Here is a 24,552-nt window from a genome sequence, read left to right as displayed (position 1 = left end):
ACTCCCAAAGTTGTCCCGGTTTTGTATGTAGCCCTGAAATGCTACTTCATTTTTTAAACTATGTGTGCATGATATTTTGATAACAGTGAAATAAAAAGAGAAGGCTCTTTGGACCTTAAATAAAATAACTCTGGTTCATCAAGCTCAGTCAAAGACTTTAATTTTCTTTTTTCCAAAAACTAATTCTTTTTTTTTTCAATTTTTACCCTCTGTACATTAGAATGTATCCAAAAACCAATTCTTCAAATTAATTACAATTAAATTAATTACAATTAATTCTTTAAATTAATTACAATTAATTCTTTAAATTAATTACAAGCAATGTGTATTTCAAAGCACTTTTACAATCACTCACTCATTTAATCCTTACAACAGCCTCATAGGGTAAGCATCCTATCCCATTTTATAGATGATAAAAATGAGGGGCCAGGCGCAGTGGCTCATGCCTGTAATCCCAGCACTTTGGGAGGCTGAGGCGGGCAGGTCACAAGGTCAGGAGTTTGAGACCATCCTGGCCAACACGGTGAAACCCCATCTCTACTAAAATACAAAAAATTAGCCGGGCGTGGTGGCACGCACCTGTAGTCCCAGCTACCTGGGAGGCTGAGGCAGGGGAATCGCTTGAACCCAGGAGGCGGAGGTTGCAGTGAACTAAGATCGCACCACTGCACTCCAGCCTGGCAACAAGGCAAAACTCTCAAAAAAAAAAAAAAAAAAAGAGGTTAGGGAGGTCTTCTGATTGTCTACCAAGGTGACACTAGTCCACTGGACCAGGCCCTTTAATTACAGTTTGCACACTCTTGCCACAATATCAAATGATAAGGCATTTAAGCCAACCTGCAAATGAACAGAATCTGAGATATAAAACCAATAACCCAGATTAATAGCCTATTAGAAAAACAGATTATGAAAATGAATAATTCATACATTCTTCTGTTTTTGAAAATAAATTCTAATTAGTCTGCCCAGGTAGGCTTAGTGGAAACTGAAATCAATCTCATGGGAAGGCAGCCCACACTTCCAACCCCTGTCATCTTTGGAGTCCCAGAGGATGAATCGCTGCTGCTAAACCTCTGGACCAGGAAAACAGTCCTAGTGGTTTGTTTTGTTTTGTGTTGTTGTTGTTGTTGTTTAGATTAAAAAGTAATACATGATTATTTCAGAAAATATAATAAAATAGAGATATAGCATAAAAGAAAAAATATTCTAAATCCCATCACTTAGAGGCGAATACACCTAACAATTTAGTGGATACTTCTCTGTCTTTTTGTAATACAAATACAAAAATAGGATCATATGATGCAAACTTCTCAGTTACCTGGTTTTTTTCACCAAACACTATATTTTGGACATGGTTCCATATCCATAACCATGTGTCTACGTTTTTCTGTTTAGTGGCTGCCTCATGGTTCATCATTTGAATTACTGTATTTGATCAATCCTCGGTCACTAGATATTTGGGTTCTTCCTTTTTTCTTTCCAGCATTAACTCTGCAACAACGACGAAATTCTATACACACATCTTTGTGCCCATGTCCAATTATTCCTCAAGATAAATTTCCTGAAGAGAGATGACTGTGCCAAAGAGCTTGTATTTTACGGGGGGCTTCTAACCCACATTGTATACCCCCACCAACATAGAATGTGCTTGTCCATACTCTCATATTCAGATGACCCAATGTGTTCTCTTATCAATGCTTTTATCCCTCCTGTGGGTTAAACCATGAATGAAACAAAGCAAGGGGGTTGGGATGGGAGGCAGTTGAAACAAACAAGAAATTTAAAAAGAGTTCTTCAATCCCTTCTTTCTAGTCCCTCCCACACTCTAATGTTTTTTTCCAATTTGGAACTCTGGCCTGACTGGTTCCACCCTCAGCTCACACACCAACTTTCCCTGAGCCATCCCTCTTCTGTATTTTTGAGATTGGGTCAGTGTCTCCTCACTAGCGAGTACATACATTCCTTTGAGGTGAGGGACATTACCTTAAGTGTCAAGGTTTGGACAACAATATCATCACAGGGTCACCATGACATGCCCAAGAATTCTGAAATTTCAGAACCAGGCTTGTTAGAATGAGTTGTTTAACACAGTCTCCCACACTCATCTGCCAGCCACGAGAACAAAGCCACATGGAAGCTAAAGACACAGAGGCAGTGTCCAATTGCTGGCCGGACATTCCTACACCTCCTCATCTGATTCTCAATGCTCCCTGGGCCCATCCCCTTCCAACTCCTCCCCCACTAGCCCGGCACTGAAATGCCCTTGTTCACTTTATTTTAAATGGGCACCATTCGGAGGCTACATTCTCAGAGTCCATTCTTTGCTTCCCGTTCCTCACTTGCTCCATGACCTGGGATCACGATCCCTTTCTTCCTAAAAATTTCACCCCTAGTTTCGGATAGTTGACAGTTTTGCACAAATAGTAACATTTCCCCGTAATTACTGTTTTTTTTTTTTTTTCCTTCCTTATCAAAAGGGGCTGGTCAAAGCCAACCTTGTTCAATTTATGAACCCAACTCCTTCCTCCCTCAAGACTGACACGGAGATTGACGTAAAGAGTACGCTCGGCCCGATTAAATTTATAAGCACAGAACTAGGTATCACATGCTTGTCCATGTGACTCTTTCTTTTCTTTTCTTTTCTTTTCTTTTCTTTTCTTTTCTTTTCTTTTCTTTTCTTTTCTTTTGAGACGGAGTCTTGCTCTGTCACCCAGGCTGGATGGAGTGCAGTGGCGTGATCTCGGCCCACTGCAAGCTCCCCCTCCCGAGTTCACGCCATTCTCCTGCCTCAGCCTCCCGAGTAGCTGGGACTACAGGCTCCCACCACCACGCTGGCCTAATTTTTTGTATTTTTAATAGAGGCAGGGTTTCACCGTGTTAACCAGGATGGTCTCGAACTCCTGACCTCGTGATCTGCCCGCCTCGGCCTCCCAAAGTGCTGGGATTACAGGCGTGAGCCTCTGTGCCCGGCCCATGTACAAAACAAAGCACCCGGAACTTTGCACCTGGACGTATCAACACTCAACAACCTTTGTCCTAGGAACTCAGGGAGTCCACACCAGGCTTTTAACACCCTTGAGACTGAAGCGGGAAAAGGCTGTAACTGGCAGCGACAACTGGGCCTAGTATAACGCTAACTCCAGGTTTGGCCAAACCTCCTCCAACACAACATGTGCAAAGCCACATTCTCATGAAGAGGGGTCAAAACATTTGCTTTCTGGGTTTAACCTTCTACCATCTCAAACCAACTGTGCCAAAAATTTCCCTATTCACCAGGATTCATCAAAAACGTACACTTCTATTTTTACCGATTTTAAGAGAATTAACTGCTCTATTTTTACAAAAAATACACAAAGTGATACAATCCAAACACTAATCCTCAGACAAAATCAATTGCTAAACATTGGAGGGGCAAAAGGGGAGACCACGCAGCAAAAGCACGGAGAAGCAACTTTCGGCACTGCCGGAAGGCCCCGACCACGCTGCGGCTCCGCCTCTCCTCCCGCCCCTCGTTCGGTAGTCCGGTAGCCCCGCGGCTCCCCGAATTCCCCGCCCTCGGCCCCTGTGGGTCCACCCTGCAGGCCCCGCCCCGGCCCCGCCTCATCGCGACGTCAGTTGTTATGTCTCGGCTCCGGCCGCGGCCGCAGCTAATCTACGGCTGTGGAGGCCACGGCCGCGGCCTCTGGAGGTGGTAGAGGTGTTGGGGACGGGTGCCGCGACCGGCACCGCCCATCCGAGCGGGGCGGGCGCTGAGTGGCCGGGAGGCAGCCGGGTAGCCTCCTGGAGGAGCAGTCTCAGGGCCTGTTATTGGTTTTTTCCCTCCGAGACCGATTCCCTCTGCAGAGACCGCGACGCCCCATCCTGGGCTGGGCCGCTGGGCCCGCCCGCCTGAGAGGCGCCGCCCGCCAGCCGGCCCGAGCGAACCTGGAGCCGCCGCCGTGCCCGTCGCGCTTCTCGCGGAGCCTGGGCGGTCGGCGGGGCCTGGGGCCTGGGCTTCGGGCGCGGAGTTGCGGCGGCCGCTCCTCCCCGCGCAGGACACGCTGGGCCCCGGGCCTGGCCCGGCCGAGCGCCGCGCCATCCTGACCCGCGGCCGCGGGAGTCCGGCCCCCACGGCCCCTCGGGCCCCGGCCTGCCGCCCGGATCCCCGCCTCCTGGGCGGATCTGAGTTATTTTTTGGTCTCTCCCCCTCCCCCTTGAGATCGCGGCACCGGAGGGCCGACCCCGCCACCTGGGTCAGTGCCGCCGCCGGGGGAAGCCTCCCTCGTTTTGTTCTTCCCCGCGAGCTCTCCCCGCGCCCCTCTCCTTTCGGTGCTTAATGGATGGGGGTTTTGAGTTTTTCCCCTTTATTTTTGTCGCCTCTTGACTGGGAGGCCCGGCGCGAGGCTCTGCGCCTCTGCGTCCCTCATCGCCGCCTCACGCCCGCGCGGATCCCGTCACCTGCCTCCCCGCCGGGGATGGCCGGCCAGTAACGGCGCCGGGTGGCCCGCGCGTGGACACGGGGCCCTCGCCCAAGCTGCCACCGAGCCGCGGCCCCCGCCCTCGACCCTTCTCTCTCCCGTATTCCGAGCTCTCTGGAAAGAGAGGAGACGCCAGGGAAGATGTGGCTGAAGCTTTTTTTCTTGCTCCTTTATTTCCTGGTCCTGTTCGTCCTGGCCAGGTTTTTTGAGGCCATTGTGTGGTATGAAACTGGCATCTTTGCCACCCAGCTGGTGGATCCGGTGGCGCTGAGCTTCAAGAAGCTGAAGACCATTTTGGAGTGCCGGGGGTTGGGCTACTCAGGGCTGCCCGAGAAGAAGGATGTCCGGGAGCTGGTGGAAAAGTCAGGCGAGTATCGGGCTTCCCCTAGGGTCCCCTCCACCTGGGAGAGGGGACGACCTGTACCTCCTGGTACCTGGCTGTTCCCCCACAGTGAGGCCTTCCCTGGAAGGGTTAAAGCTACCCAGGTTTGTTCGTCCAAGCTTTCTACAATCAAGTATGCGGATCCCAGCTTTGAGGAGGAGGCTGAAATTATTTGGAGGGGTGTTGGTGTATCCTTTTAAGGTTATCGTAAAATGACAGTTTAAAGTGTGGCTTCTTAGCGTTGTTTACTAAGTTGAGTGATTTTCTCAAAATTCGGGAATATCAACTAGTTACAAACTGGAAAGCATTATTTGTCAGTTGAAGTTCATAAAAACGTAAGAAAAACTCCAAAACGTTGTCTGTCAATAGCAGTATTTGTCACGATAGTAGTAATAAGGTACCCAGAGTGGGGACACATCTTTGGAATACTTACTATCAGAGGCACTTGGGCCTAGGATTTAAATGTTAAATTATGAGTTTGAATATAGACAGTGTACACCGCACAGTATTAGCTTTTCAGACGTTAAGTTTGGTGAAAATAAGGCGAGCATTTTGTATAAATGCCTGCCATGTTCGAGTTTATATTATATTTCTGTTAGGATTTTTTAAAATTTGCGTCTTGGATGTAAACGAAAAATTTTTTTTGTCTTCTGTGTCACAGGCACCCTTGCATTGTTTAATGGGTTGAGAAATATACGTGAAATAGTGCTGAGAGAATATTCAGTGTCTTAAAGAATGTGTTTTTAGGAATTGTTGGTTTTGGTAGGATTGCGTGAGAAATATGGTTAATCTTTTTCACTGCTGCACAAAGTATATCTTTGGATATACTTACTTCCTGAAAGTGGAATGTAATTTGAGAAAGGCTTTCTGCGTTGCTGTAGGAAGCAGCTGAAACTGATGGTTATCTTTTTTGTTGTTTCAAGTATTTTTGTCAGCTGTATCTTTTACAAGACAAATCTTTTCCTTCTTTAGTGCCCTATAGACATGTAGCGTGATAGACAAGAGTATGAGTTCGCTAGCAGTTTAACACTTGGATATTTGTAGGTTGCGGGTTATAAAACTCATATCTCACTATTAGGGTAGAGGAGAGGAACACACTCTGCAAAAGTGATAAATGTTTCTTTAGAGAAAATATAAAATCGTGTATTATTCTTGCCCCTTGTTTGCTGACTGGTTTATGGTGATTCTTATTTCTACCATAGGGGGAAGAAGTGGAGTAAGTAGGGTAAAAGATCTCTAATAAATAAACTCTTGGTTTAGAGATGAGAAGCTGCCAAAGCCATCATTTTTTTATGGACAATAATTTGATCACACATTTTTTTGTTCTTTTGACTGTTATTTATTATTGCCTTCTTATGGGCCTAAAAATACTTGGCACATTGAATGTACTAGGAGTCCACATTTAACTTTAAGACGCACAGCCCAGTATGACTCAAATCACACGTTTTATGGCAGAAAAGTCATGGTATAGCTGTTTAAAATTTAAGTGTTTATTGTGAATGATTTTGCTGCTATCATGGTGCAGTACTTGGTTTCTCACTGTTTAATATTTAAGGCGAAAGTTAAAATAATTTGACTTTAGTGTTTTCTTTTCCTTTTTGTTTAACGATACAAGCTCTAAATTTATACTGTAAATTTGTATATGAATATGGAGTTTGTTCTGTCTAACAGGTAAAGTTCTAACCTCCAAGTCATACAAACCCTGTTGCTCTTTTAAGCAGGGCTGATGGCAAATTCTGTGAACCCAATTCTACATCTTTTAAGTAAGAAGCATATAAGCCATAAGCCATACTGTTTAAATATGTATATGAAGCCTGTATGTATCATTCATAAAACTAAATAATTAATAAAGTGGTGCCTTTTTGGAGTGGTACAAATTTGGTAATTTCCTAATAATTATGTGATAACCCCACTAAAATATAAGCCCTATTCTATAAGAGATGGATTTTTGTCTATTTTGTTCACTTTTCCCTGACACATAGGAAGTTCTTACTACATACTTATTGAATGTATGACTCCTAAGTGGGTGTATTCCAGGTTCTACTAGTAGTTCTTGTCTATAAAATACAATGAAAGTACAATATCATGATTCTTAACAGTGTAAAAAATGGGATTACTGAAATTGGGAATCTAGGATTCTTGCAACCTTATTAGTGTTATTCTTTTCCTTTCTTCAGGTGACTTGATGGAGGGTGAGCTCTATTCTGCTCTCAAGGAAGAAGAAGCATCCGAATCGGTTTCTAGTACCAATTTCAGTGGTGAAATGCACTTCTATGAGCTTGTGGAAGACACAAAAGATGGCATCTGGCTGGTTCAGGTATGAAAAGCAGTAATAATTTGATAATTTGAGAACCCTAAAAAAATTATTTTTACTAAAATAGTATGTACCAGCCAGTGACACTTCCGTGTACTTGTGTCTTGTTTCTCACACATAACTCAGTTCTCTTAGGGAGGCTCTAGTATCTTCTTAAAAAGGTTTTGGAGACTGAGGAAAATGAAAATTGAGTAGTGGGAAAGAGAAAGTTGGGGGATGGGGGTCAACTTTTTGTTTAGAATCCCCAGAAGCAAATCTATTTTAGTTATTGGACCTTTGTTGAATTGAGAAATACACATATATATCCCTTTTATTTAGTGATTTGCACTGTTTCTCTTAGTTTTTATTATCTCCAGTTTTTAATTCAGTGGCCTGAATAATTTTTACATATAAGTAAGAACCCTAAAGTAAAAGTAAAGGAATCATTGTATTAGGGAAATAGCCAACTTTGTGACTATAGAGGAGCTGTTGTGGAAACTGGTGGGGGTGCTCATAACGTAACTCAGGATGATGAGACTGTAATTTTTAACCCTTGTTTTTATGATAGCAAAACTGTGAGACTTCATTAGCATATTAGAATTTTAGAGCTATGAAGGACCTTAAAAATATTTTATACTTTCCAAGATGTAATTTATGGTGAGTGGGCATGCATTATCATTTACATATTTTAATGTAAATTAGAAAAATTATATTAACATAAATTTCATAAATTTTGCTTAGGACAGAACCAAAGTTATTTACATTTTAAAACTGTACATTCACTTAAAGTGACATATCAAGTAAATTAACAGCATGAATGTGGCTAAAATTATTAATGTAGTCTGAATGGCTGAAGCTTGGAAATTATATCAGACTAACCCTTTCTGAGATTCTGAGAGGTGAAGTAGCTTGTCCAAGGTCAAGGAACTAGTTGGTAATACTGAACCAGGATGAAACCCAGGTCTTCTGATTTCTTGACCGGTACTCTTATCATTTCACACTGGAGTGGGCAAAGTTTGATTCAGGGCATGAAAATTAAAACAGTTTCTTCATATTTCTTTCTGAGAGTAAAGACTGCAAAATATGGTAGGAAAAGCTATGAGTTCAGAGACATTAGTTGCAGGTCTGGTACTGTCACTGTTGCAGGTCTGGTACTGTCACTGACTAGCAGTATGATTGTGAATAGGTATATTTTTCTGTTGCACGTGGCCTCAGATAAATACATAAACATCTAAAAAGGATAAAATAGTACAGTAGTCCACTGTACTAAAGGGTTGAGGTTTGGGAATTCTTCCAGAGATTACATTGTTCATCCATGGCCTTTCTTTATTGTAACCTTCCTATTGCATTTTTCCTTTTACCTTCCAAATAATCTAATTCAGTAATTTTTAAGTTCAGCAATGGGAGAGAATGTGAGGGTATGGGTGTAGTCTATACATTATCTATTTAAATTTTAGTTCATTTCTGTGTCAGTTGGAGTTGAAAAATAAGGTGTAGCTTTTTTAAAGCTTTAATTTCTAAGTATATTGTTATTCCATTTCTTTTCTCTGGTACTTATTTCTAATAGTCTGATTGAGAAAGACACTGGTTTTGATAATTTTAGATTTTATTACTGAGGTTGAATTGAATAGCCAGTCCCACTGCCCTGCGTTCAGTGTCTAAATGTCACACACATTGACTGATCCCATGGAAATAAATGGTGAAGATGTTGCACACCTTTGAAACTTGGAAGGGCCATGTCAAAAGTCTTGAGTTCTTTTGCTATATAGGCTGCTGCCTATAGACAACAAATACATTCTGGTTCGATAGTTAGCCGTATGTTCTTGGCTTGTAAATGATCTACTGTTTTTGATGTCCTGTTAAAGATATCCATGAATTAAGCTCCTGTAATAAATATGTGACAGAATTCATCAAAAGTTTATTCAGCTGTGGGTGTGCCAGGCCCTGTTCTGGGCCCTGAAGATATACCAGAAACACACACCAAGCTAAGGCCTTGCTCTGTCAGGCAGCTCACATTCTAGTTGGGAGAGGCAGACACCAAATAAATAAATATTTAATATAACATCAGTTAGTGGAAAGTAGTAAGAAGAAAAATAAGCAGATTAAGGAGATGAGAGTGGCAAGGAATTCTCTGGTAAGGTGACAAATGAAGTGAAGGACAAATAATGATAGTAAATGGTAGCATTGTAAATTCTAGTTGCTAAATTTTTTTTCTCTGAAAATATTTTTAAACCTCATAGGTATTAATAGTTGAAAAACAACTCTTAAAAAATAGAATGTATTTCTATGGTTTTTCTATGTATGGAAATAATGCAGTGGGACACCTACTTAATTTTTCCAGTGATGCTCAATGTTTGCATTGACCACCACTGTCTGGCTTGTGTTCCTTGAGGCCAGTGGCTTACATCTGTCAAATGGCTGGCCTGGTCTGAAAGAACAATCTCTGGCAGGACAACTGAGAAGAATGAGATTGAAACCCTATCCTTGACACTGTGAACTAGCCAGCTAAGCCAATCAGCACAGCCACCTTGGTTTAAGCCCTTAAAAGAGGGTTGTATTTTTTTTTTAAACTATGCTTAAAATTGAAAATATCTACTAGAAACAGAAAAGAAATATTGTCTCCATTGCTTGCCATTCTTTCAGCTCAGATCATATAAATCTATTGTAAAAGATAACTTTCAAGAATTCAGTTTTTAACAATTTGAATTGTTATTTTCTGTTTACAATAGTCCCCCCATACCTGAGGGGGATACATTCCAAGACCCCCAGTGGATTCCTGAAACCGTGGATAGTACCAAATCCTATATAGTGTATGTTTTTTCCTATACATGCGTACCTGTGATAAAGTTTAATGTGTAAGTTAGGCACACTAACAACAACAACTAATAATAAAAATAGAACAATTGTAACAGTATACTGAAATAACATTTATGTAAATGTGGTGTCTCTCTCTCCGAATATCTAATTGTATGTAGTATTTTCGGACTGCAGTTGACTGCAGAAAGTGAAACTGAGGATAAGGGGAGACCACTGTATTTTAGAAGAAGCTGACTAATTTATTCTCTGTCATTTGTTTTAAGTCTATGAGGAGTGTTTTCATAGATGAAGATGCACAGATGCCAGCCAGTTCAATCCTCTTCACATTTTCAAGCTTTTCCAGGTCCATTTTACGTATAGTCTCTGTAATGTGAACAGAATTTATTTTAGTTTTCAAGGTAGCAACATACATATGACATCTTTACCAATGACACACTATGAAATACATGAAGAACCAAGTGCTCTTTTTTCTAAGTTATTTCTTTTTTTTTTTTTTTTTTTTTTTTTTTTTTTTGAGACAGAGTCTTGCTCTGTCGCCCAGGCTGGAGTGCAGTGGCACAATCTCGGCTCACTGCAAGCTCCGCCTCCCGGGTTCACGCCATTCTCCTGCCTCAGCCTCTCCGAGTAGCTGGGACTACAGGCGCCCGCCACCACGCCCGGCTAATTTTTTGTATTTTTGGTAGAGACGGGGTTTCACCGTGGTCTCAATCTCCTGACCTCGTGATCCGCCTGCCTCGGCCTCCCAAATTGCTGGGATTACAAGCGTGAGCCGCCGCGCCCGGCCTTTTCTAAGTTATTTCTAACATTGTTTTTCTCCTTTGTCCCTAACCCAAGCTCATATCTTTCATTAGCTATTCATTTAACAGTTTTGTGGATTCTTTGGCCCCAGTCTTCATAGCATTACAAATAGAAGATGGTTACTTTTCTTTCAAAAGACCCTTGGTCAGCGAGGCAGATGGCACAGTGGATAGGCTTCTGAAGTGGAGAAGTTAGCATAATTTATGGGTTTTATGGATTTATCCTCCTCTTAACATTTCTGTTTCTCTGTTTTGAGTTTTGTCATAGTTTAAAGAAGGACATATTTGTTCCCTACTGGCTGTGTTACATCATACAGAATTTAAAGTCACTGGAATTGAGGTAGCAGTGAGAAGCATCATATGATTTAAAATAAAGCTTTGGGTCAATATTTACTGAAGTATTACATCAATATATTTCCTGTTTGGCTGACAAGAGTTAATAGCTAATTTTAAACTTGTTTATCTTTGCTCCTAGACAATAGTTTTGTTCGAGGAGATTCTAAATTACGTATTTCTTTCTTGATACTACTGTGGAGGTGAAACACATAGCAAGCCACTTTGTTTTATATTTTGTATTGGTAAAAAAATTTATAAATTCATAAAGTAAGAATACAAAAAAATTAAAAGACCGCTGTTTTGTTTTTGTCAATCATTTGTCCTTACTCTTAATGTTTTATATAGTTTCCATGTATATACTAGGTTGGCTTATGATTTTGAAAGTAGAGACTCCCTATTATAATGAAATACTGAGAATGCAGAAAATATCATAGCACAATACTCTCATTGTTCCAGGGAGTTATGTTACTTAACTAAACCTGGATGTCGTTGTATGGAGATTAACAATATTAAAAGGGGTATGCCACATGGTTTGATCAGTAATAAACCTCACCTCTAAATAATGGGCATTTTAAAATGCACTGAATTAGACATCTTTATGTCTGACTGAGGTCAAGAATATTAATATGCAGTTGCTTAGCACGGTACTATTTATGCCACTGTTTGTCCAGAAAACATCTTGGTACAGGTTGCTGGGGAAGGGACTTTGATTATAACAGAAATCAAAAGCTTAAGAGTCTTTCCTTTAGAGACTCTGTGTAATCAGAACTAGAAGAATGAGTTATTAAACTGTAAGAAGCTGAAATTGTTTGGTTTGACATAAATATTTGTTGAGCACCCATATGAGTTGGGCACTATATTAACTGCAAGGACTATAGTGGTGAGCAAGTGTGGGGATGCCAGAGGCAGATACCCTGGGAAAGGGAATGGAAAGATTGCTTCACTTCTAGCCTGTGTTGCCAGGTCTGTTCCAGACCTGGAACTCAAGCTGTACTTTGTCCAGTTTTTTTCTAGTCTTTGAAAATGTTCCCCACATACAGTGTTCCTTCTTGAGCTGCTGAGGAAAATGTCTCCCCTTTTAATGAGACCAGCCATATGAATGCCACTCAGAATCATCATGCATCCTTCTAGGATATGAGCTGTAAATTGGGGACTCTTACTGGTATGACATAGTGTGTGTGTGTGTGTGTGTATATATAATATATATATAAAATATATAAGGCATATATGTGTGTGTGTGTATATATATATATGGCTGAGAATACTTTATTGTGCTGTGTGACTCAACCAGATGAGTTATTTTGTGAAAATATTAGCATTTTTATAGTGGTCGGTTAATTTAAACTCCACCAAATTCAATTTATGCTAAACCTTCAGTTGAATTATATAACTATATAGGACTTTGGGCACATTTTTAATTGCATAAATATAACTATAAATTAATATAAAATGCTTTCATGCAGTGCCTACAAGATTTTTCATTTTTGTGTAGCTCTGTCAGTCAGGGATCCTTAAACTCTTCAAAAACAAATGCTAGAACAGATTGCTGAATAAATAAGGCCTGGCATTGAACATTGTCTTGTACCTGCCCCAGGTATGTTCCCAACTCTTTTCACTCACTTCTACTATCTCTGCTATAACCAGGAGGTACCTGGGAAGAACCCCTCTCATTCCTCCTTCTTTTCCTAACATTGGAGCTCTTATCACATGTCTCAAAGATATCTGTGCAGTGAACAGGATCTTCACTGAAAGATGCCTCCAGACTTAGGAACTAAATATTTACACTGGCAAGGCAACCTCTAAACTCCTTGGAGCAGTGTCATTCTGCACACAGACCTGAAATGTTTGGGTTATTTGCAACCTTGATCAAGAAATGGGATAATGCCTGAAAAGTGAGTTATTTTTAAAAGAGGGCAAAGAGTAGAGATTATGGTAATATGATTGCACAGATACTTCTTAATCTTCCTAAGGAATCTGAAAAATAAGTTAAACGTGTCTTTGATTATTTGACCAAAAGAACTATCAGATTGACTCTTGAGTGGTAGCAAAAAAAAAAAAAAAAGAACAAGAGGCAACAGGAGCCTGCTTTGTTTGATCTTCCTAATTTTCTAGGCACAACTTTTTTTTCTCTCTCTTTTTTTTTGAGATGGAGTCTTGCTCTGTTACCCAGGCTGGAGTGCAGTGGCATAATCTCGGCTCACTGCAACCTCTGCTTCCCGGGTTCAAGTGATTCTCCTGCCTCAGCCTCCCAAGTAGCTAGGATTACAGATGTGCGCCACCATGCCCGGCTAATTTTTGTTTTTTAATAGAGGCGGGGTTTCACCATGTTGGCCAGGCTGGTCTCGAACTCCTGACCTCAAATGATCCACCTGCCTCGGCCTCCAGAAGTGCTGGGATTAAAGGCGTGAGCCACCATGCCCAGCCTTCTAAGTAAAACTTATAAAGTACTTTTGGACCAGAGAAAAATGTAAAGCTAGGGACTTACTGGGTAGGGAAACTGGTGTGAGCATCCTTCAAAAGAGCTTTCACCTATTAAGTGCATGTCCCCAGATTGCCTTCTTCCTGGTTACTTCAACTGCCTGAGTATTTGAATAAATTGTATCTGCCTCAATAAGACCACTTATTTTCATTAAAAAGTACTATCAAAACCATGGTTGGGGGCAGTGGTTCATGCCTGTAATTCCAACACTTGGGAGGCTGAGGCATGAGGAACTGAGGCCAGGTATTTGAGGCTGCAGTGAGCCATGATTGAGCCACTGCACTTCAGCCTAGGGAACAGAGTGAGACCCTGTCCCTTAAAAAAAAAAATGTAATATCAAAACTATTTGCTTAATGCCCTAAATTGTGTATATGTATTCATTAAGCTTCCAACTTATGTGATAAGATATTATGTATGCATGTGTGTCTCGGTAAGTATGAGGATGGTTATTTGGCACATAAAGTGAACTTCAAGTCACTTGTCATCACCATGTGCTGTCTCTTCTGCTGCCCTCTAACATTTGTTAGACATTCTAGCAGAGAGGCCACAGATGAGGTGGCTGCACCACCTCTTGCGTCTCCCAAGGAGTTAACTGTCAGCGCTCATTTTACACACCCACCTGCAACTTCACTTCCTGGAGGCTTTGTGAGTGTGAAAATGGTCCTTCCTCCCAGAAAGATTAGAGGCCCCCAGAGTATTATGTTGTAATTTTGAATTGTATAGTATCAGTAATATAGCATTTATGAAAATAAACTTGGCCTGTATACCCTGGACTTAAACAGATGGTTTCATGATGACTTTAGACATTTTTGGCTTTCCTTTAACTTCCCATTTAGTTATTTTTATGGTCTTGTTTTTAATGTTTTTTGGTTTTTACTGGTATCTGCATTGAAATTCTGCCTTCATTAAAGGCAGGAAGATTAGGAGATAAAGGGAAAAGGTTTAACGATTAGAAAGGCTGACATTTATAAGAGAAGTCTTGACATATTTTGAAGGTCTTGCTCTGTCACCCAGGCTGGATTGCAGTGGCGCAATCTCTACTCACTGCAACCTCCACCTCGCAGGTTCAAGTGATTCTCATACCTCAGCCTTCTGAGCAGCTGGGACTATAGGTGCCTGCCACCACGCCTGGCTAATTTTGTATTTCTAGTAGAGATGGGGTTTTGCCATGTTGGCCAGGCTGGTCTTGAACTCTTGGACTCAAGTGATGCATCTGCCTTGGCCTCCCAACGTGTTGGGATTACAGGTGTGAGCCACCACACCTGGCCTCTTTTTCTTTTCTTAAGAATCTTTTTCTATTCCTAATCCTAATTGTGTTTGAAAGCTCTTGCGAATTTGAAGTACAAGTTCAATAATGTAAAATTCATTATGGTAATTCTTTTTGTATGTTAGAGCTATTCATGATTAAGCAAAAAGCCATAGAAGTAGTAGCATTTATTGATTTAGTCAAAGCATCCTTTAACAGAAAACATGTGTTTGACTCTTGGCTCCATAATTATACTTTTTAAAAAGTGAAATTTGAACTTGTTGAACCTACATGTGATAATTTTTAGTAAGCTTTATTTGGATTATTGTTTAAAATTTTCTTTTCAGAGCAAAGAGAAATTATTCCAAGGGCCATTTTCTTCCTGTGTAACTTAATTAGAGAGAAGAGGCCACGTGGTGGAGAACGTGACTAGCCTTTTAATACAGTTTTGACTCCCTCCCTCTCTTTGTAACTGCCACAGAGTGTGGGAGAGTTTAATTTACCTTTCAGTGTTTTAAGTCTTTTTCCTATTGGATAGTTGCTCCTTCTGTAAGAATTGTAATGATAATGTGATGATACAGTAAACAAGAACTGGGAACAGAATATCTTTTTTTTAAGTGAAATTATATTGTTGATATAAACAATTGGCTTGACTCCATTTTAGGTAATTAAGTTTCTTTTTCTCTTTTTTTTGGAAATAGGTCATAGCAAATGACAGAAGTCCCTTGGTGGGCAAAATTCACTGGGAGAAAATGGTTAAAAAGGTGTCAAGATTTGGAATACGTACAGGCACATTTAACTGTTCCAGTGATCCCAGGTAAGTTGATTAGGCAATTCTTAGAATTTGAGTCCTGACCAGGATCTTTCTTATTTAAAAAGGACAATGATACTAGAAGCCTGCTTGAACTGAAAGCTTATTATAATGTGTAGCACACTCTTAGTTACGCAGGTGCTTGATTAATAGTTTTTGATAAGCTGGCAGCTAATGACTTTCACTCCAAGATCTCTCTCTGTCTCGTCTATCTCCTCTCTCCCCGTCCCTTTCTCTGGCTCCTCTGTGTTTTTTCTATTGAAGATATCTCTTAAGATTGTGTCTTTAGTCCTTTTCGTTTCACCTTTCTTTTCCAAAGAGATCTCGGCACATTCATGGCTTTAGGTGACATCTCTGTGCTGATCTAAATCTTCTATCATTCTGACCTCTAGTTTGCATTTCTTTGCTTATTTCCATTTGCTCTGCAACTATCCCTAGATATATTCTTTTCCCTGAAACCTAGTATCTGAAATCAGATTCATCCTCTTTTTCCTTAATCATCCATGTATCCTTCGACCTTTCTTTTTTCTTTCCTTCGCTGGTTTTCCCCCCATTTTCTCAAATAAGGATCCTCGGAAGTGTTTTTGTTTATGTTTTGTTTTTTCGTCATCATTTCCAGTATTCAGTCTGTCACATTATTTCTTATTTTATTATTCCATTATTTCTTCTTTGAAATGCCTTTTTTTCCATTTCTTATGCTACCAAGTTATAACTTAGTCTCATTAATTCATTCATTTAATTTTCCATTTGGTAAATATTTAATGAAAGATTAGCATGTACAGCATGTTTTGTGTGGAAGAGGAGGCATATGTATATATATGTCAAAAACCCCATAATATTAGCTAGTTTCAAATGTAGGTAGATATGCCTGACTTACATCCTTTATATGTGTTAGCCGTAATGGGCAACCCATTGGTTGTAGAAAACTCTTCTAAACCATTACTGTACCTCCTTTCCTTGGCCTTACATTTACTTCTCTTCTGCTTAGAACCCTTGTTTTGCCCGCTAGTAATATAGGGTGAGATCGATGGTAGAGTTCCCCTAAGAGTTGGTAATAGGAGGGAAGTTCCTATATCTCTTAACTCACATTTAGTCTCCTCATCTACCTGCAAGGCTCTCATGCTCATCTTCACCACAAAGTCTTTTTTTCTGATTTTTTTTTTTTTTTGAGACAGGATTTGGCTTTGTGACTCAGGCTGGAGTGCAGTGGTGTGATCATAGCTCACTGCAACCTCCAGCTGATGGATGGGCTCAAGTGATCTTCCCACCTCAGCATCCTAAGTAGCTGGAACTATATGCATGCATCACCACACCTGGCTAATTTTTTTTTTTTTTTTTGTAGAGATGGAGTCTTGCTATGTTGCCCAGGCTGGTAACCACAGAATCTTAATTACATCCCAATGTCTTTTGTTGAAATGTCTGAGATAGCTTAAGTCTTAATGTTCTTTTGAAAAGGAAATCATTCTGATTTCCATTCGTCATTTGCCAAAGACTTAGGATTTGATCTGATTCCATCATTTCCAAATAGAGTCAAAGTGAAAGGTCTTTTTCTTCCTCACTGATTTTTACAATACTAGAACAAATGATAATGCTGATATTTTGATTTTTTTAGTTATGCCAAAAGTCAGTATTCATATCACTGTTTTCTTTTAAAATACCCAATGTATTTTTTAAAAATCAGTGGAACTAAATAATACATTTCAAACATTATAGTTTATAAATATATTAGAAAACATCAAATAAAAACACATTTTAAAAATACATAAAGTTGAATATATTAAAGTCTAATGTTATTAGATAATGAAGAATTCAAAAACACAAAATGAAAATAATCTGTTAAATGTGAAAAACTGAAAGAATGATTTGGTGGGGGCAGACAAACCATAATCTTATAATCTTATAAATCAGAGTGCATCAGAAGTATCATAATTCAGTCCAGTGGATTTTAGTGCAAATTTATTTAGCTCTTCTTTTGAAAAGCTCTGATTCTGTATTAGCTGAGAAATGGTGAAGAGATACATATAAGCTAGCTCCAGATGTTTTCCTCTAAATCCTTCATCTTCAAATAATCTTACCTCTTATTTACAATTAAAGCAATTTTTTTTGCATAACTTTTTGCTTTTTTGTTGATTGTAGCTGTAGTTTTTGTTATTTTTAAAAAGTACTTCTACTCAACTTCATCAGAAAATGATTTTGTTGCACAGTGACTTGTACCAGTTCCAATAATGTGTCCATGACTCCTCATTTGGAAAGTCCTCCTACTGGAATAAGAACTCTTTCTTGCCATAGAAGCTATGCTTAATCAGGGTCATTTTTCTCTTCTTCTGATGACTATGGAGATATAGAAGAACAAAATTTAGAGATATAGAAAAGAGTGTTCAGAATTTCAATGCAGGGTGTAAGTGGGCAGAGAATAGTGTTATTCAGGAAGTGTTTTAATCACATATTTTGAGTAATTGAGTCATCATCTTGATTTTGGAGTTTTAAAAATACCAAAACTCTGTGCCCCACTGTCTGTGCTGCATTCTTTGACTGTAGTCCCTTCTCTGGGGTGGCCTCTGGGCAGCTGACTTCAATATGCTGGTCCCACTGTACAGCTATACTTTCCTGACCTGTTTAGCACCTGCCTTAGTCTGTTTTGTGTTGCTGTATAAGAATACCTGAGGCCGAGTGGTGGCTCACGCCTGTAATCCCAGCACTTTGGGAGGCTGAGGCAGGTAGATCACCAGAGGTAAGGAGTTGGAGACCAGCCTGGCCAACATGGCGAAACACCGTCTCTACTAAAAATACAAAAATTAGCCGGGCGTGGTGGTGGGTGCCTGTAATCCCAGCTACTCGGGAGACTGAGGCAAGAGAATCACTTGAACCCAGGAGGTGGAGGTTGCAGTGAACCAAGATTGCACCACTGCACTCCAAGCCTGGGTGACAAGAGGGAGACTCTGTCTCAAAAAAAAAAACAAAAAAAACCCGAGGCTGAATAATTTATAAAGAAAATAGATTTATTTAGCTCACTGTTCTGCAGGCTGTATAAGAAGCATGGTGCCAGCATCTGCTCAGCTTCTGGTGAGGCTTCTGTGCTGCCAGAACATGGTAGAGAAGGTCAAACGGAAAGTGGACACATGTGAAGGGCATGTGGCTTTATGTCAACCCACTCTCAAGGAAACTACTCCATTCCCTCAAGAACTAATTCAGTCTTGCCAGAGTTAGAGCTCACTAACTTGAGAGCAGCACTAAGTATTCATGAGGGATCCGCCTCCGTGACCCAGACACCTCCCACTAGGCCCCACCTCTCAACATTGCCACACTGGGAAGAAAATCTCAACATGACGTTTGGTGGGGATAGACAAACCATAACCAAACCAGAGCAGCTCCCTTAAGAACATTCAGGACTACCACTTCTGAGCAGCTTCTGACTCTGTCTAGTTGTAGCAGCTTTAATTTCTTTCCCTATATACCCAGAAGGAGTGGCCTTGCCTGGCTCTACCTCTTCTTATTCCCTAACCAACAGATCGATTTCAGAGGGCTTTTCCTGTGAGGTTCATACTCTGTACTTTTTTTGAGAAAGTAGGAGATGAGGTGGTAATGATGTGTGGAGAGGGTTGGGGAGATGGGGGTTAGTAAAGAGAAAGAGGACATGGGAATTGCAGGAGCTGAGTGGTAAACAGGAAGCCTTATGGCAAGAGTGTCAGGGATGGTGGCCTGTGGAAAAAATGGAGAAGGAGAAGAGAAGGCCAATGGCCTTGTCTGAAAAAACAGCATATATAAACAGAAATGTTAAGGTTTCTCTCTCTTCCTTTCTTCCTTTCTTTTTTTTTTTTTTTTTTAGATGGAGTCTCACTCTATTGCCCAGGCTGGAGTGCAGTGGCACGATCTCAACTCACTGCAACCTCAGCCTACTGGGTTCAGGCAATTCTTGTGTCTCAGCCCCCCAAGTAGCTGGGATTACAGGTGCGTGCCACCATGCCCAGCTAATTTTTGTATTTTCAGTAGAGACAGGGTTTCACCATGTTGGCCAGACCATTCCCGAACTCCTGGCCTCAAGTGATCCACCCGCCTTGGCCTCCCAAAGTGCTGGGATTACAGATTTGAGTCACCGAGCCCAGCTTCTTTTTAAATATAGCATGCCACATCAGCAACTGGAAGACCGAAACTCACAAGCCATATTTCCTATCGTTTTTAGTCTTAAAATTCTCTAAGAGATCTTAAAAGGTCTGTAAGAGAACTCAAAAGGTTTAGTTTAAAAACTAGAGGATATTTTCATGGTATTGTCATTGAATTTGTTCAGATCATAAAAAAATTTTTTTTGAATTGGCAATAAAAGTTTTTATATTGATGTAAGGTAATACAACATTATTCTATCTGGAATGAGAAAATTATTACTTAGCTCTGAACTGAAAAAAAAGCACAATATGTTTGTTTTCTTATATGAAGAAATGTCTGCACTTAGAACTTGTTCATTTTACAAAGTAAGTTTTCTGTCAGAAAGACTGTCATTTAATTTATGGCACAAATCAGAGGCCACAGTAGGAAGATAAAATAGATGGCCAAGAGTTGAAATGTGTCATCACAAATATCATGTGCAATGAAAACGTTAAAGATACTTGAAGATACTTAAGATATAAATAAGACAATTGTCCATATGCATTTGACTTGTTACTTTTTTGGGATAGGGTAAAAATAGAATTCATGTCAATGAATGAATTATTATTTTGCATTGAGTAGAAGATATTTATTTTGTAGAAATATATACTTTTCAGACCATTTCAGTTAAAACAGTAATGATATTAATGGAATCTGTCTTATTAAGGAAGTGAATCAACTCAACAAGAAGCTAAGAGTCACAGTCTATGATTTTGAGTCACCTAGACAGTTTTCCAGAGTCATCACTAACCTTGTCTTAAGACATAGCGTGTTGTCTTCATTTATCTTAAACTATATCACAGAATCCCTGAGATAAAATTAGTTATATTATCATTATAAAGCCATATGCTACCTACGTCAAGTCTCTTCTCTCTTCATCTGATCATATGATGTGTAATATACTTATTTAATAAAATATAATCCATGCTAAGTAAAGCATAACATCTATGACTTTTACATCAATATTCTGAGTAGCAAAATGAGAAGTCAGATATTTATTACTATGCATATACAAATCTGTAACAAATAAAACGTATCCATGTGGTAGATTGTCTTTGTTACAACTTTATTGAGGTAAATTTTACTTAAAAATTTCACATGGTAGGTTTTGGGAAAAAAATGCTTTTTAAAAACAAAAGATTAACTCTTCTGTGTGGTACATGAAAAAAGAAACTAAAACTAACTAAAACGAAAAACAAAAGGCAGCCTGGGCGACATGGTGAGACCCCATCTCTACAAAACATTCTTTTAAAACTTAGCCTGGCATGGTGGCATGCATATGTGGTCCTAGCTACTCAAGGAGGCTGAGGCAGGAGAATCACTTGAGCCCAGGAGTTCAAGACTGCAATGAACTGTGATTGCATCAGTGCACTCCAGCCTACGTGACAGGGAAAGGCCCTATATCTTATTATAAAAATAAAATAACTAAAAATTAAAAAATAAAAACAAAAGGAAAATATTTTCACTTACAATCTCTTTACTGGGATACAACAGCTGTTTTCATTTTTCTTTTCTTTTTTTTTTTTTTTTTTTTGAGACGAAGTCTTGCTCTGTCGCCCAGGCTGGAGTGCAGTGGTGTGATCTTGGCTCACTGCACCCTCTGCCTCCCGGGTTCAAGCGGTTCTCCTGCCTCAGCCTCCCGAGTAGCTGGGATTACAGGCACGCATTGCCATGCCCAGCTAATTTTTATATTTTTAGTAGAGATGGGGTTTCACCATGTTGGCCAGGATGGTCTCAATCTCCTGACTTTGTGATCCGCCCACCTTGGCCTCCCAAAGTGCTGGGATTACAGGTGTGAGCCACTGCGCCCAGCCTGTTTTCATTTTTTAATATTTCTTTTATTACCTACTTTTTTAAGGGGAGATGGATATCACAAGTCTCCTAGCAAGAACCTGTCAATAGACAGGTTTCCAAAAGGAAGAGAGTCATGATCGTACTGGATAAATCTAAACGAATGATTGAATTTTAGTTAAATTCTTCTGAATATACTCTGCTGTAAAATGGGGATTATTTTTGAAGTGAACCTCTTAATCTAAGTACTTTCTGTTTTTGTTTCCTCTTTTTAAATACTCCCCTTCATGATCTTCATTGAAGAAATAAGAGAATACAAAAATATATGGGGCTTGCCGTTGCTCTTTTCTTGGTTGGCTTTTGTGCAGATTACTTTGTAGCAGTCAGGCATTGTGGTAGTTGTTAATTAAATGGGTAAGCATGACTCCTACCCTCAAGGAGCTTGCACCAAACCAGTGACTCAGCCATAGGATAATCTGTTTTATTCTCTTTTTCTCCACTCATCTGGATTCTAACCATCCTTCAAGACCTAGTTCAATTCCTAAACCATTCATGAAATCTGCACCAGCCCAAACTTTGAACTTCTTCTGAATTATTTAGCAACAGAATATATACAGTTTTATCTCTGTTTTGTCTCAATAGGATTTTAAATTCCTTCTGAGCATGAATTATTTTCTTCTTATCTTCTGGATTTTAGCACATAATGCAGTTGTAGGTACATGAGAGATGCCGAAGTATTTGCTGATTCCTTTGACTCAGAGGCTTTTCAAGATACACTTTATTAAAAAAAAAAAGAAACAGAAATACAAAACAAACTAGAAAAACAGAGCTTGCTTTTCACAACTGCCAAGTAGTGGTACCACTTTTTGATTATTTGGAAATTATTTCATTTTGGGGAGAGGTGCTAAAGAAATTTATCAGGGAAGATAAATTGTTTGCATTATAGCCTAGCTGTTTACTTACAGTTTCCTCTCTCATAGATATTGCAGGAGAAGAGGCTGGGTCCGATCCACACTCATTATGTCTGTTCCACAAACAAGTACTTCAAAAGGGAAAGTCATGCTTAAAGAATACAGTGGACGCAAGATTGAAGTAGAGCACATTTTTAAATGGATAACTGCTCATGCAGCTTCTCGGATCAAAACCATTTATAATGCTGAACATTTGAAAGAAGAATGGAATAAAAGTGATCAGTATTGGTTAAAAATATACCTATTTGCAAACCTTGACCAGCCCCCAGCTTTCTTCTCTGCACTAAGTATAAAGTTTACTGGAAGAGTTGAGTTTATTTTTGTTAATGTAGAAAATTGGGACAACAAGAGTTATATGACAGATATTGGCATATATAATATGCCATCATACATACTTAGAACTCCTGAAGGAATTTACAGATATGGAAACCATACAGGCGAATTTATATCCCTTCAGGCCATGGATTCATTTTTGCGCTCATTACAACCTGAGGTAAATGATCTGTTTGTTTTGAGCTTGGTTCTAGTTAATCTTATGGCTTGGATGGACTTATTTATTACACAAGGAGCTACCATAAAGCGATTTGTGGTTCTCATAAGCACTTTAGGGACATATAATTCTCTACTAATTATTTCCTGGCTACCTGTGTTGGGCTTTTTACAGCTACCTTACTTAGATAGCTTTTATGAATATAGCTTAAAATTGTTGAGATATTCCAATACAACCACACTGGCTTCATGGGTAAGGGCAGACTGGATGTTTTACTCTTCACACCCAGCCCTGTTTCTCAGTACATACCTTGGTCATGGTTTACTAATTGATTACTTTGAGAAGAAGAGAAGGCGCAACAACAACAATGATGAAGTCAATGCCAATAACTTAGAGTGGTTATCAAGTCTGTGGGACTGGTACACCAGCTACCTCTTCCACCCGATTGCTTCTTTTCAGGACTTTCCTGTAGAATCTGATTGGGATGAAGACCCTGACTTATTCTTGGAGCGCTTAGCTTTCCCTGACCTTTGGCTTCACCCTGTGATACCAACTGATTATATTAAAAACTTACCAATGTGGCGATTTAAATGTCTTGGAGTCCAGTCTGAAGAGGAAATGTCAGAGGGGTCTCAAGATACTGAAAATGACTCAGAAAGTGAGAACACAGACACTTTGAGTAGTGAGAAGGAAGTATTTGAAGATAAGCAAAGCGTACTTCACAATTCTCCAGGAACAGCAAGTCACTGTGATGCTGAGGCTTGTTCATGTGCCAATAAATATTGTCAGACCAGCCCATATGAAAGGAAAGGGAGGTCATATGGATCATATAACACTAATGAAGATATGGAACCTGATTGGTTAACTTGGCCTGCTGATATGCTGCACTGTACTGAATGTGTTGTTTGCCTAGAGAATTTTGAAAATGGATGTTTGCTAATGGGGTTGCCTTGTGGTCATGTGTTTCATCAGAATTGCATTGCGATGTGGTTGGCTGGGGGCCGACACTGTTGCCCTGTTTGCCGGTGGCCTTCTTATAAAAAAAAGCAGCCATATGCACAACACCAGCCCTTGTCAAATGATGTCCCATCTTAACCATGTGCAATTTGTCCTTTATAAGCTTTGAGTATCTTACAGCTTGCCTTTTTAATGTTAGTCACAATGTTTTTGTGGTTTGAAGTTTAGTTTAATGTTAGTGCAGTGACAGAAAATACACATTATGCTAATGTTGATGACAGAATTTATTTGGTTGCCTTGTGTGTTAATTGAATGCATACTTAATTGTAAAATTTTTTTATTTACAACATTGGAAATTCGGAAGTTAATGTTTTTTTGTAAGCACAAAAGAAGTATGATAGAAATTTATCCTAGCAAGACTTTACAAGATAGGATCAAATTCTAATGGAATTGAGCCGGTTTCTTATCCTAAATGTTTCCTCCCTTTTTACAATCTCTGTCCGGCACCTCTTGGTTAAATAATGTATGCTGTGAGACATGAAATTAAAACAGACCTATGAAATAAATTATTTTAAAACCAGAAGA

The 24,552-nt window shown here is 39.7% G+C and overlaps 1 protein-coding gene across 4 annotated transcripts; it reads left to right on the top strand.

Annotated features, from left to right (window-relative positions):
* The first annotated feature begins 3,622 nt into the window (after positions 1 to 3,622).
* RNF103 (ring finger protein 103) lies at positions 3,623 to 24,552 on the top strand. 4 transcript variants are annotated; one of them, XM_030827547.1, is made up of 4 exons: positions 3,623 to 4,824; positions 7,017 to 7,156; positions 15,509 to 15,624; positions 22,530 to 24,552. In XM_030827547.1, the coding sequence occupies exons 1-4, from the start codon at positions 4,599 to 4,601 to the stop codon at positions 24,103 to 24,105; spliced, it is 2,058 nt and encodes a 685-aa protein (XP_030683407.1). In that variant the 5' UTR covers positions 3,623 to 4,598; the 3' UTR covers positions 24,106 to 24,552. The 4 variants fall into 4 exon arrangements, with proteins under 4 accessions (XP_030683407.1, XP_030683410.1, XP_030683409.1 ...); XM_030827549.1 differs by lacking the exon at positions 3,623 to 4,824 and adding an exon at positions 4,928 to 4,943; XM_030827548.1 differs by lacking the exon at positions 3,623 to 4,824 and adding an exon at positions 5,159 to 5,174.

This window comes from Nomascus leucogenys, chromosome 14 (assembly GCF_006542625.1).
Source record: "Nomascus leucogenys isolate Asia chromosome 14, Asia_NLE_v1, whole genome shotgun sequence".
In the NCBI taxonomy this organism is placed as follows: Eukaryota; Metazoa; Chordata; class Mammalia; order Primates; family Hylobatidae; genus Nomascus; species Nomascus leucogenys.
Note: the sequence above shows the minus strand (reverse complement) of the source record. Positions and strands in the feature narration are given on the sequence as shown.